The sequence below is a fragment of the Haliaeetus albicilla genome, chromosome 10 (genome assembly GCF_947461875.1).
Source record: "Haliaeetus albicilla chromosome 10, bHalAlb1.1, whole genome shotgun sequence".
Classification (NCBI taxonomy): Eukaryota; Metazoa; Chordata; class Aves; order Accipitriformes; family Accipitridae; genus Haliaeetus; species Haliaeetus albicilla.
This window is the reverse complement of record NC_091492.1, coordinates 40,626,529-40,639,234: the sequence shown is the minus strand read 5'-3', so window position 1 is coordinate 40,639,234 and position 12,706 is coordinate 40,626,529. Positions and strand designations below refer to the sequence as shown.

General features: G+C 50.9%; 1 protein-coding gene across 3 annotated transcripts in view; it reads left to right on the top strand.

Moving 5' to 3' along the window:
• SRRM4 (serine/arginine repetitive matrix 4) overlaps positions 1 to 12,706 on the top strand; it is a 50,757-nt gene that overhangs the window by 16,694 nt on the left and 21,357 nt on the right. For 2 of the 3 annotated variants that reach the window (XM_069795291.1, XM_069795290.1), the window contains exons 2-6: positions 4,678 to 4,821; positions 7,122 to 7,205; positions 7,530 to 7,601; positions 9,332 to 9,358; positions 10,074 to 10,124. In XM_069795291.1, the coding sequence (XP_069651392.1) occupies positions 4,678 to 4,821; positions 7,122 to 7,205; positions 7,530 to 7,601; positions 9,332 to 9,358; positions 10,074 to 10,124 (378 nt within the window). The remainder of the gene's footprint in view (positions 1 to 4,677; positions 4,822 to 7,121; positions 7,206 to 7,529; positions 7,602 to 9,331; positions 9,359 to 10,073; positions 10,125 to 12,706) is intronic. The other variant, XM_069795292.1, reaches the window with a different exon arrangement.

Below are 12,706 nucleotides of genomic sequence, written 5' to 3'. Positions count from 1 at the left end.
GGGGCTGTGGCAAGGCCACCGAGGGCTGGGACTGCTGGAGCCCATCCTGCGGAGGCGAGGGATGATGCTGCTGCGGGTAGGGAGATGGCCTGGTAGCAGGGTCTGGCAGCTGAAAGGTCACTAGGAAGGCAATTTTCCTGCTTTTCTCTCCTCTCGAGAAGAGGAGCTGAGTTACCGCAGGCGAAAAGGATGATTGATGAAAGCTTTGTGGCAGGAGACTGCTGCGGGGCCAGGGCAGAGGAGCTCGGCTGGGACGCAGGAGCCTGCAGGCAGGGGAAGGCAGCTGCCCGGCCCTGGCAGCACGCAGGGATCTCAAGTGCACACCAAACCCCCCCCGACTGCACGTCACTGCGGGACCGGGGGGGACGGGTGTCATTGGGTCTAGCTCCCGGTGAAGCGTGTGTCACCAAGTGCCACATTTCATGGCCCGCTGAGATGGCACTTGGCCATGGCACCGAGCGCGGCGGCCCAGGATGGAGGAACGGGGATGGTTTCTGAGTTAGGTCTGCTCCCTGAGGCAGCGAGTACCTTGTGCTTTTGCCTCGTCCTCTGTGAAGGCTGCCAGGATCCATCTGTGGGCAGGAAGGGCAGTGCAATCCTGTGGGAGCTAATGGGGAGGGGGGCTATTTCCCCATGGATGGGCTGGTTCAAGCCCCCACGACTCACCCGTGGGGCTCACCCACAGCTCTGGACGCCACAGCATGTCTTTAACAACTTCCATGAGGGGTCTTTGCTGAGCCCAGCACATCTCCCGTGTCTTGCAAACATGGGAGTTTGCAAGGTCTTGCATTTTCCTTGGCCTCTGCAGAGAAGTGGCCTTATCCTGCCACCCATGTGCACGGCCACCTCTGGCTCCGGTATGACAACCAGTGCAAAAGCCTCCCGCCGATCCTGTCAGTGACTTTCTACCTTTCCCCAGCAAACAGTGATGTCCAGTCCCAAAGGGAGCTGTTGCGGCGTGCAGGGGCCGCAGCGTGGTTAACCGGCCTCCTTGGAACCACTACAAACTGGAGGTGACGTGCCAGCCCCCCCGGGAAGGGAGGAAGGATGGGGTGGCATCTGGCAATGGGGCTCCGCGGGGCGCTGCCGGCAGCAGGGAGCCCAGTGGGATTCAGAAACATGATGTGTGTTTGGGAAAGGCTGGTGGGAAGCGGTTCAAGCTTTGCAGAAATAAACAGGGCCCCCCCCCCACACACCTCAGGGCAGGCTGCCATCACCTGCCCCATTCTCTTCCAAATGGCCATAGTGTTTTATAGTGGTTTCACCCCCCTTTAAATTAGGAATATTTGGGTTCTTTCCCACCAGTGACCTTTTCTGCAACATTTCTATTAGGGTAGCTATAGATCATTTCCCTCTGCTGTCAACACATTCTGTTAGGGAAGGAAAATATGGGAGAGCCCAAATCTGATACCAAAATGCGGAGGTGAGCTGGCTGGGTTGTAAAAAGCAGTGAAAGGCTTGGGCTGGTGGGAGAGGCGAGAGCCCTGCGTGCCTGCTGCTTCCCTTCCAGCCACTGAAAAGCTGGCAAAAATTGCCATGAGCCCAAAAAACCCCTCCTGGACTGGAGACTGCTATGAAGGGAAGGGACAAGGTGAGCCATCCATGGTGGGAGGTTGCACAGGGCATGTTTTGCTCTGAGCTGGCTGCAGGCAGCCCGGCGGGTGCCCTGCCGTGTGAGGTCTCCCCATTAGGAGTAGGGATGCTGCTTTTGGACAGGTCTGATGGATAGGCTGGATTTCTGCGTGGGAAAAAGAAAGAAAAAAGAAAAATAAGTGCAAGCAATCGAATTGTCTAATGGAAATGGAGAAACTTGGAGGGCAGGCAGGACAGGTGGGCAGCTGCCTTGTCCTGGCCCGGCTGCCCATGGCCAGAAGTGCATCCTCAGGGACAGACATGCAACCCATACGTTGGGCAGAGAGGCTGTGGTCCTCGCTCCAATGGTGGAGCACTGTTGCCCCCCAGCAGGGCAAACCCTGGGCATCCTTCCTGCCTCCTCTTCCTCCTGCCTGCTCCAGCACATGTCTCTGTGGGCTCCAGCAAAGCACCCACAGAGGCTTTCTCCTTTCTGCTGCAGGTGGGGACCGGCAGGGGAAGGTGTGATAATCCTCTTCATTGAGGCCACAGTAACTGTTCACTCCAAACTGCAAGCACTTTTATATCAGTCATGAAAGACAGGAAAGACAACAACAAAAAAAATGGGTTTATATATATATTCAATCAATGTCTATGGAACTTAACACAAGGGGATTACCAGCCAGTTTAGAGCATTAGTGACTCTCAGCATTCATCAGAGGAGACCATTTGGTTGAATTGAAGCCAGCCTTTGATGGAATTGGAGAATAATTATTTCCATCAATAATTACTTCCAAGCCCAGGAGAAAGGGTTCCTAGCGCGTTTCAGGACAGTATTTTTTGGTTGCCTCAAGGCCAATATGTTTTAACCCCAGGACCTGAAAATCCCATTAGTGGGAGCGGAGGCTGGGGTGACGGGGACATCACCGGCCGTGGCCGGGTCCCTCCTGCAAGGTAGTGGTGCCCCAGCATGCCGCCAGTCCGGGGAAGAACCCTCCCGCCTCCACTGCTGGAGCTGGTCCAGCCCAGACTTTGCACAGGTCATTAATTTGGGGACATTTTTAATGGATCCTAATGATTGAGCCTCAGAAGACTGTTCTTAAAAGGGGTTCCGGAAAGGCCACGAGCTAATTAGCTCACACAAAGAAAGCAATTAACCATGTAGCTTCCCAGATGGTTAAAAATAACATAGATGTTGGGAAGTGACTGGGGGATTTATTACAAGCAGAGTAATAGATTTTTCAAGCCAGAGGGACCATCACGTCCTGCATGTCCTGGGCCAGAAATATTTCACCCAGCTTCCCCACACTGATCCCTGTTGCTTGTATTTGGCTGATGCGCATCCTTAAATGCTCAGGCATTACAAATTGGCCTCCAAGAAGGAGTCAGCTATTAGAGAAAGTGGGAATTTGTTGAGAGAGAAAACACAGGTGAAAAGAGAAGGGTGACCCTTCTTCTGCAGGTGCTCCTGTGCCAACTCCAGCCCCAAACAGTGTTGCTCATGGCTGGGGCAGGCAGCGGGATGTTCCCTGGGGCATGCAAACCTCTGGCCATGCCTAACAGGGCTAATGTGCCATTTTAGCATCGCATCGCTCTTTAACCACCCTCTTGCCCCCCCATTTAACTCCCCAGATGTGCAGCATGCACCTGGCCCCAGCCCTTGTTCCTATTCCCACAGCCTACGTGTGATGGCTGTGATGGTCTCTGCAGCCAAAACACTCTCCCAGTATCCCTGAGCCACTGTGTTTGCGGGGCTGGCAGGGGGACATCCCAATCTCTCCCTGCTCCGGTGGGGTCCACATGGCCCGGGGGCTTTGGCGTGCTGTTTTCCGAAGGGAGGAGGTAGGTCAGGTGGCAGACACAGCAGTGGATCCTTGCAGAGCTGACCTGGGGATGGCTAAACTCCAAAGCAACACCCACAACCTGTTCCTGACATTGGCTTCAAAATGATAATGGGAAGAAATGGGGACACTTTCACTGCCACCGGAGCCCAACCCACCACTGGTACCACCCCGCAGCCAGGTTGGGCTTGGACATGCCGATGCTTGCTTTATTTATTTGAATGATATTCTGGAAGACATCGAAACCATAGTGTTCTCGGTGCCCCTGCTGGGTATGGTTTATGGCTTTCCATTAATCTTTCAGTTCTTTGAAATAAACATCTGCAGGGCCTGGAAGCCTATTTACTTTCCTCCCAAGTGTCTGAGCTCAGGCTCATTTGGGTTTGTTTTCTCCATTTGGCTTCTTTTCTCTATTTCAACTCACCCTGTCCCAGCCTCACGTTTCTTGGAGACCTCTCACCCCAGGCTTTCCCTGCTCTGGCTCTGCTCCTAGCCAACTCTCATGGTCTCCCCAGGACTCTTGCAGGCACCTGCCTGGCCCATGTGGTTCCCTTTAGCTCTGCTGGGCTGTCCCAGGTTCTCCAGTTTGGGCTTTCAGCAGGACCAGGTGTGTTTACTGGCCCAGCACCCTATTTGCAGGAGATGGGAAGAGGACTTTTCCCTAGCTGCTAAAAGTTTGCTTCCACTTGAGTGCTGGCAAGGGTGATAGGATGAGGATGTGTGGCAAGATATTAGTAATGCAATAGCAGGTTTGGAGAATGGCATTTGAAATGCAAAAGCTTTTTTTTTTTCCTATCAGAGTGCAACACCAGTGCTACCTCTGCAGAGCTGGTAAGCTAAAACCCATAACACAGAGGAAGATGTCTAGGGGTGCTGGTCTGATTAGCTACCATTGCCTCTTTCTGTTGCATTGGATCCGGACCCTGTGCTGTCCCTGCAGTATGGGGCTGTTCAGCTGCTCCTTGGCTGCACGATGCTCCTGGCATCTCTGCCTGAAAGCTGAGCACAGCGTGCCCATGCTGGGGCGCAGCTTGGCTTGGAAATGAGGGCTTTCCGGAGCCTTGTAGGACTATTTCCCACCATGGTGCTGAGCACCATGGGCTCAGGAGGCCTGAGAGCAACCTGCAGCTCTCCTTGACAGCAGCACGGGTCCTACCTGTGGAAAGGAAAGGGGATTCCCCAGTATATGGGAAACCTTCAGCCAACAAGCCCAGCTGAATGGACAGTCCTTTATTGCTCTCTTTCTCTCTTCTCACTCCTGTAGCGGGACACTCAGCTGCCTGTCGTACCCTGCGGAGGACAGACGTTCCGAAAAGCTGAGTGGTCGTGCAGTCAAGGAGAGCTCCACCACCAATGGCTGTGCAAAAGGGAAGGAGAGACGAGACCATGCTCACCGCAGGTCACACAGGTAGGAGCCAGGGCTGTGAGCGGGGTCACCTCGAAGCAGGGGGATGGCAGAGGAGGTGTCTGTGACTGTTTACCCGGCTCCTCTGGGGGTCTGTGAGAGCTGGGGATGGCTTAAATGACTGTGTGAGTGTACAGCAAATGTATGCAATTGTATGAAATCCCCATGCGTGTCTGCAGGGAGAAACCTGCAAACCTGCAGTTCGCTTCCACTCCGCATCTTGCTCTTACAGCCTCCTTGCAAGTAGCCCCGGCTGGAAGACAGGCAACCTGCCAGCATCCCTGTGCGCTACCAGGTCTGCAGGGTACCCCTGGCTGAGCATCACCCTCAGCGATTCCCCTCTCCCCAAGCCTACATCAGACCAGCAGCATTGGTTTCATTAAGACACAGCTTCAGTATCAGTTCATTGTTAGCCCCTGACAACCTGAGAGGGGAAAAATGAATTGAATGTCGCAAATGAAGCGGGGAGGGTCTCTGAGCCCTGACTGCTAAACTCTCTCTGGGATTAAAGCCTCTCCATTCGGTTAAAGATACTGGAAAGAAAGAGCAAGAAAGCACATTTCGTATCTTCAGATTTCAGGCTAAGCAGAACAATAATCTAAAGCGTACTTTTAATTAGACTTTGATTACAATCGTGGAGAAACAATTAAAGTCAGATCAGCACAGGGTAAAAGCTTCCACATCAAAGACAAAAGGCTTTGTCTTGGGAGAGGGAGAAGGGCTCTACAGAAACCGCCTGTGGCCGCACAGTACAGTCAGAGGTTTCTCCCTGCTTTCCCTCGGCCGTGGCCCTGGGCGAGGGGGAGCTGAGATGCACCCAGACCTTTTTGCTGTGGGGAGCCCAAATCTGTGTTAGGGGAAGGCGCATGGGAGCTGGGTTTGAGCATCCTGATAACTGAGGGGCAGAGATGGGTGTTCAGGTCCCTGCTCTGGCACGGACCCTTAAGGTGTCTTTGGGCAGATGTCTGAGCTTAGCGACAATGAGCTGTCTTGGAAAACACGTTTTTCCTACCTTAATGCAGACAAAAGACCCACTAAGTCCAAGGTGTGCCGTATCTCCTAACAGTGCTTCTACTGGTTGGTGAAATCCTTGGGAGGAGAAAGAGGGTGAAAAAGTGTATTAAAAGTACTAAGCAATTGGCTTTTTTTGATAGTGTAATTTTGGTAATAATTCAAGCCCCGGGTGAGTAAGTGTCAGGGGGCAGTGGAGCCTGAGTCTCCCCGCCACATCCCCCTGTTACAGCCCCTGTTACACAGTCAATATGCTGTGACATTTGCTGTGTGTTAGGACTCTTAATAATGATAACATTTGTTCTTTCTGCAGAAACTGCTCCATTTTCAGCTGGTTTCTGCAGTGAAGATCCCACAGCATTTTCCAAACACGGGGCTGCCTTTGCACATTCCCTGCTAGCAGCTCCTCCTGCCAGTGGGGTGAGAAGTGGGGAAACTGAGGCACAAATGCAGCACTCTCATTTCCAACACTGATTTTGCAGGACCCCTGGGAAGCTGGTTGTGCCCCCCATAAACTTCATCCATGGATCCATTTGGGGATCAATTAGGGGATCCACAGGTTGATTTGATCCCCCTGATCCAGGGGATTAACCTGGGGATCCCCAGGCTGCCACTGTCTTCATAAGAATTTGCTTTGGTTAATGAGTAGCCACGGATAATCTGTCATATTTTCAGCCCAGTGCTCTGAATTAATTTAACCATGGTATTTGCTTTTCATTGAAATGTAATGTGATTTGGCATCATACGTTTAAAGAAGAAATTAATTTACAGGAGGATTTTTTTTTTTCAAGGTTTAACAACTGTATAAGAGATGCATATCTCATTAAATTACCATAGCATCTCAAGAAATATATATTTCTAATCAATTGCTATTTAACATATGTCAAGTCTTTTATTATAGTTGCAATAATTATTGTATGCAAATTAAATGCCAATTAATTATTTAAAGCATATTTACAAAGAGCAACAAAACCTATAAATCTGTTACGGAGTTGTTAACCTCAGCAAACATGTTTTAAATAATCAGCCGGCATCGCTGTGGTGTACAGTAGCTGTCTCATTATATCTCCATTAGACCCGCGGAGGAGACACTTCATTTAAACTGTGACTAAATTATTCGTTAGAGGGTAATTAGGCACTTGCCTGCACCCCAGGTCCACTGTGAAAACTGATGTCTCTGCCCCAGATGTCCCTGAGGTGGGGAGGAGAGAGAGCAGTCCCATGTGAGCTGATTCAGGTTTTATTTTTATTACTTTCAATTTTTGTTTGTTGGGTTTTTTCCCCCTCCTCAGCCCCTCGTGCGATGGGGAGCGTGCGCCACTGCCAGCCCGGGGGAAGAAGAAGAAGAAGAAATCCAGCCGCAAGAAGCGAAGGAGGTGAGGGTGGGAGGGAACAGGCAGTCCTCAGCCGTGTGTGAGGGAAGAAAGCGGGTGTAAAATGGCGGCTGGATACCCTGCGGGGAGGTGCGAGGGGCTGGGGGTTTCTACAGGCCCAGGGAGGCGCCGCCATTTTCTCACCCTCCCCTCAGGGCAGCAGATGCTGGGCTGGGGCTTGCCCCACAGCCCATCCTGAGGGGGCTCCGGCAGCCCCTGGCCCCTCTCCACCCCGTGGGGATGCCACTGGTGACAGGGTAAGGGTTGGGGTGTCTGGGGAGGTCTGTGGGGAGCCCTGCGGTCCCTAATGCCCCTCTGCCTCCTCAGGTCTCCCTCCTACAGCCCCTCGCCTGTGAAGAAGAAGAAGAAGAAAAGCTCCAAGAAGCGAAAAAGAAACAGGTATATATTTTTTTTTTTCCCCCTTGAAAATTGAATTCCTCGCTGGCAGCGGCTGTTGGGGAAGGTTTGGACAAGGGGTGGAAGGCGTTACTGCCGTCGGGCAGCTGGTCGAGCCCAGTGCCAGGAGGCAAAAACAGGCGTCAAACTCCTGACTCTTCATAATGGCTGCCCAGAGGGCAGAGCCCCACTGGGAGGTGAAAGCCGGACAGCTGAGGAGGGGCAGAGCCCGTGTCCCTCTGGGCGAGGAGGGCATGAAATGGGGTGCGCTCCCAGTGCAAACAGATAAACAGGAGCTGTCGGGGTGTGGGGGAAGAGAGACAGATGAGCCAAATCACCACGAGGTCTGCAGAGCCTCTGCCTGCTGTCCTTGCTGTCCCATTTCACGTGGCTCCCATCCTCTGGGATGCCAACAGGATCGATGCTCGGGGCTTGCACTGGTCCCTTTCCCTTCTCCCCAGCCTGCAGAAAGTGTCAGCGTTTGGACCAGGAAAAGGGTCATACCCAGCTCCCCACATCCACATCTCAGTCTTCCCTCCCAGCTCTGGGTGACTGCCTCCACGTTCCCCTTCTGAAGCCCATGTTTAATTCAGAGAGCACGATTAAATTTTAAAATTGCAAATATTTCACTGTTTTCTCTCAACCGTTAAACCAATATTTGAAGAGAACAGTGGATGCATCTCCCTTGGAAAGTTCATGTATTTATAATATATTGAACCAAAGAGAGAAGCTACCAAAAATGGATAACGGTGAAAAGCTGATGTTGAATCTTAAAGAAAAGGGAGGGAGGAGGGAGGAGAGACAAGGATATAGAAACTCCTTTAAAATACTTTCTTCCCAAGGAGAGATTCTTATGGTCTTTTATGCATGTCATCTCCTGACAGAAGTCCTGGGTCTGATGCTCCTTGGCTTTGAACCGTTAGTACCCATTTATGCCTCTGTAAGCCAAGGATAAGCTGTAGCTGGTCCCCAAAAGTATCCCCAAAGGATAAACCATTAAGCATTAGTGACCAATGGAGGTTGTTTCCAGACACCTGGTAGCACTTCAACTACAGATCCTAACTGAGCTTGCCACAGGCAATCTCATGGCCCCTCTAGGCAGGACTTCAGTCTGCATCTTCTGCAGAATGATGTGCTCCAAGCCGAGATGAGACACAGCAGGCTGTGCGGTGTACTGGGGCCAGGCCTCACTGCAAGGAAGAGTGTCCTCCATGCTCCCAGGGTTTTCTATGAGGACCACCAGCACAGTGGCTCCTGTGTCATCCCAGAGATGCTCCAGGAGGCAAGACAGAGGCATGATGCTGGTTTGGCTCGGAGGCTGCTCTGGAGTTATACAGAAAGGATTTTTCCTTTGACTGCTACTTGGTCCTTCATACAGAAAACCAGGGAATGGACTCACGTCTGCACCCTCAAACTAAGTGCAGTGCAAGAGTCTGGAGGCAGTAGCAGAGAAAAGGGACCCACCAGGGATGGCATGTATCTGATCTCTATAGAATTGTTATCCTGAAGATCATATTCTCAGTCATTTGTAGAGTGTGCTAGTCACTTCTACCACACCAGCATTTCTCAGCTGCCCCCTTGCCAGCTGGCTAAAGGACAGCCAGGGCCATACTGCCCAACATGAGGTGGTCTCACGATGCTCAGGTTAACGCTCGGCCTAAACACATTGTCTCTGATTCAAATTTCCAGTTTTGTGAGACCCTGTATTCAATGTACATATTTGTGTCTTGCAGGCTATCTTCAAAGAAAAGAAGACACAGGTAAGAGTTGAGAAAGTGTGAGTGGTCCTTTAGAAATTAGTTCAGTGGTCTCTTCAAGATCTCACAAGGTTGATGTTCACTGGGTGGGGGCAGAAGACACTTTTCTTCTCTATCTCCTTGTGGAATCCCCTTGGCTCCCCGCATTCCCTGTGGGTCTGGGGCTACCCTCTCCCTATTCAGCCTTATGTGTTCCTCAGACTCCCCTGGAATCAGGTCTCCAGCCCGACCTGTGCAATCAAGCACATAACTGACAAAGACCTCTTAGTATAACCTAGCCCCTGGCAACCTCATCCATGTTGCATCCATCCTGCATATTGAGTCTTCATTTCTCTTATAGTTTCATTTGCAAACAGTATGGCATCCCACAGCAGTGCCCATCTTTGAAACATTCAGATTCAGTGGCTTTCCAGGTGTGTACTGGAAGAACTCTCCAGATTCCAGTACATGTGTGTACAGTATCAAGAAGTATTCATCTTCTCTAAGGGAAAATGCAAAATCGCCAGGATGGCTGATCCCTTTGAGGATCCTTTTTGGCCAAGCCCACGAGCCAGATTTGTCAGCAGGCATTCAGACCCCCTGTGCTGCGGCAGAACCATTTAATCACTTTCATTCTTATTGCACGCTCTTGGGCAATCTAGCTGTAACATTGACATGTGATTGTGCAGCTTTTTATCGGAACAGAAATCTCCAAATTAATTAGCCATTTCTTATTTAGTTCTTCAAGCCCCAAAAGTAAGAGAAAGGAAGAAAGAAAACACAAAAAACAGTAAGTAGCGATTCATGGAGTTCCCTGCGCAGAGCTGTGGGGCTAGGAAGTGCTTGATGTGGTGGGTTCCCTGGAGCTAATGCTGGCTGCACAGCCCTAAGCAATTCTCAGGATCATTTTGCAGCTAAAGCCAGCAATTCTGGTTTTGATGAAATGGAAAAGGGTTTGTAGAGGCTGGAGATCCTTCCTCTCCCTCTCTTTTGTGCTACCTCATTCAGTACATTCTTTGAATCTCACAAGGATGTACAGTGTCTTGTTCATCCAGTCCTGAGCAGAGACTCCAGCTTTTCTGATGAGGTCAGCATGAGAGGATGAACTCAAATCTGCAGAGCGTGGTGCCCCACAGCCTCCACTGCCCAAAGGGCAGGCTGGCACACTCTTACTGGGAAGGGCCTTAGCTCCTCCTTGTTTGCTGCTTTTGGAGGTTACGGTAGGGGCTACTCATGACATACAGTACAACCAAATATCCAAATGGGAGCAGAAGGCAATGGGGACTAGGGAAGAGAAGGGATTGTTTGGAGGTGATGGAGGTTGTAAAAATCTGGGGTTCAAGTTCCCTTCTGCCATGGAGTGTTAGCAGAGCACAATCCTTATCCTATGGGGGACACAATCAAGGGGTATGGTATAAAATGTGGTTTCTCAGGGCTGGAAGGAAGGCCTGTAAGCCTTCTCTGTTTTTCGCGTCCTTCACTGGCTTCTCCTGGGAGTTGCAGCTTGCGGCTTCTCACCTGCTTTCAGAGCAAGGAAACAGTTCTGGGGCTGAACCCTGGGCACCAAACCCCTGGTTGGCTTCGCTGGTACTTGAGATACTCTACTAGAGACAGAAGCTGAACTAGGAGATGGAAATCTGCTGGTTGGGTTGGTGTATAGTAGGACCTGCCCTTTAATTCTTCCCAACAGAACTTCTAGTCCTTAGGCAGAAAGGTGACAGAGGCACAACAGCCCAACACCACCAGTGTCACCCCAGTACACACTGGGACTGAAGAGATTGGGAATCCATGAGGTGCAGAACATGTTGCACTGCCTGCACAGGCCATCTCTATTGCATACAGAAAGGCCACCTCCTTTTCTCTGCAATTTCTGCATGTTCAGTAGCACAGCCACTTTTTTTTTTTTTTCCCACCCCCCTCAAACTGGGCTGCTGTGCACCTAGAAATCTCAGTGGTAAAATGGAGGCTTCCTAGGTTATCAGTAAAAGCAGGCACCTCCCCAACCCAGCACAGCACTGGCCAGTATGCAATAGCCTAACGGTGATGTTTAAAACAAAGATCAGATGCCCTGCAGATATGCACTGACCTAGGGGAACAAGAGCTGCTAGAATTGCTCTTTGGTGATAAACCAGCCAAGGCATTTTAGCCCTCATCTTTCAGCTCACAAATCAGAGCTGAGCCACTCCCAGTTTCTGCAAACCTTCTTATTGCTCCTGGGTGTGGATCAGATAGATCCCATGAGCCATCTCGGATCAGGATTTTTGTATAATCACGCTGCTTTGGCTTATCTTTGTGTCAAGCAACTGGTTATCTAAATCACACAGGACCAGTTTTTCCTCCTGCAGAAAGGGAAAACTCTTAAACTGGAGGGACTGATGCAGAGAGTGAAGAGCAAACATGGGGATTTTCACACAAATCCACCATGTGAGGGAGAGATGTTCAGTGTTGCTGATTTCAGCTGTATGGAAATAAGGAACGAGGATCCCCAAATGTGAAGTTTTTAAAAATGTAATCATAGGGCGTGAAAAGCATCAGAGAAAAAAGCCAGGCAGAGTTCAAGCAATTGCCCTGGAGGTTGCCCTTTTGTCTTAAAGGAGATGCTGTTCTCAAGCAATTGATTTGCTGAGGGGTTTTTTTTGCTGAGCAAATTGCTAAATGCTGTCCAAGCAAGCCATATTAGTGCTGTCAGTGACTAGTACAGTGTGGCCATGAAACCAGACTGTTCCCACCAGCTAACCCGTCGTTAGCTTTGCCTGCTGGCACAGTGATGCCAGCCTGAGCAGATGGTTACGCTACCAGATCTAAAATAACTGCCGTGGTGGGGAACGATGAGAGGGAACGGGCACAGAAGGTGACAGGTAGCCTGCCACCCACATCGCCCTGCTCTCTGCATGCAGGACTTCAGCTGTTGGCATAGGCAACAGCAGCCCTTCAGTAACAGAGCCAGGGAGTCCATCAGTAACAGCCTGAATGGAGCAAAGGAAAGCGCAGCAGGGCACTGAACCTGGGTCCCTATGCACGGTTTGCTGGTAACTGTCCTGTGGCCCAGTCAGAAAAGGGAGCAGCAGTGGCTGGACACCTACAGGAAGCCAGGTAAAATGGTCCTGCCCCTCAAGCAGGAACCATGCATAGGGCAGGCTGCAGTTAGGGAAGCTGTGCTTTATGTTTATATAGCAACCATAAGAGCTGCCCACAGGACTGGCTAGACCCTCCCACCTAGCGTGGGGAAGGTTGGCTGTTAACCAAGTGTACTGTATTATTTGGAGCCCGTCCTTCTGCATCTGCTCCTTAACAGGGAGCCTGCACTACAGAGAGGGTTGGAGCAAGAAATGTGAGGGTTGGAGTTTTGCGATGGCTTGCCCAGAGGGACGG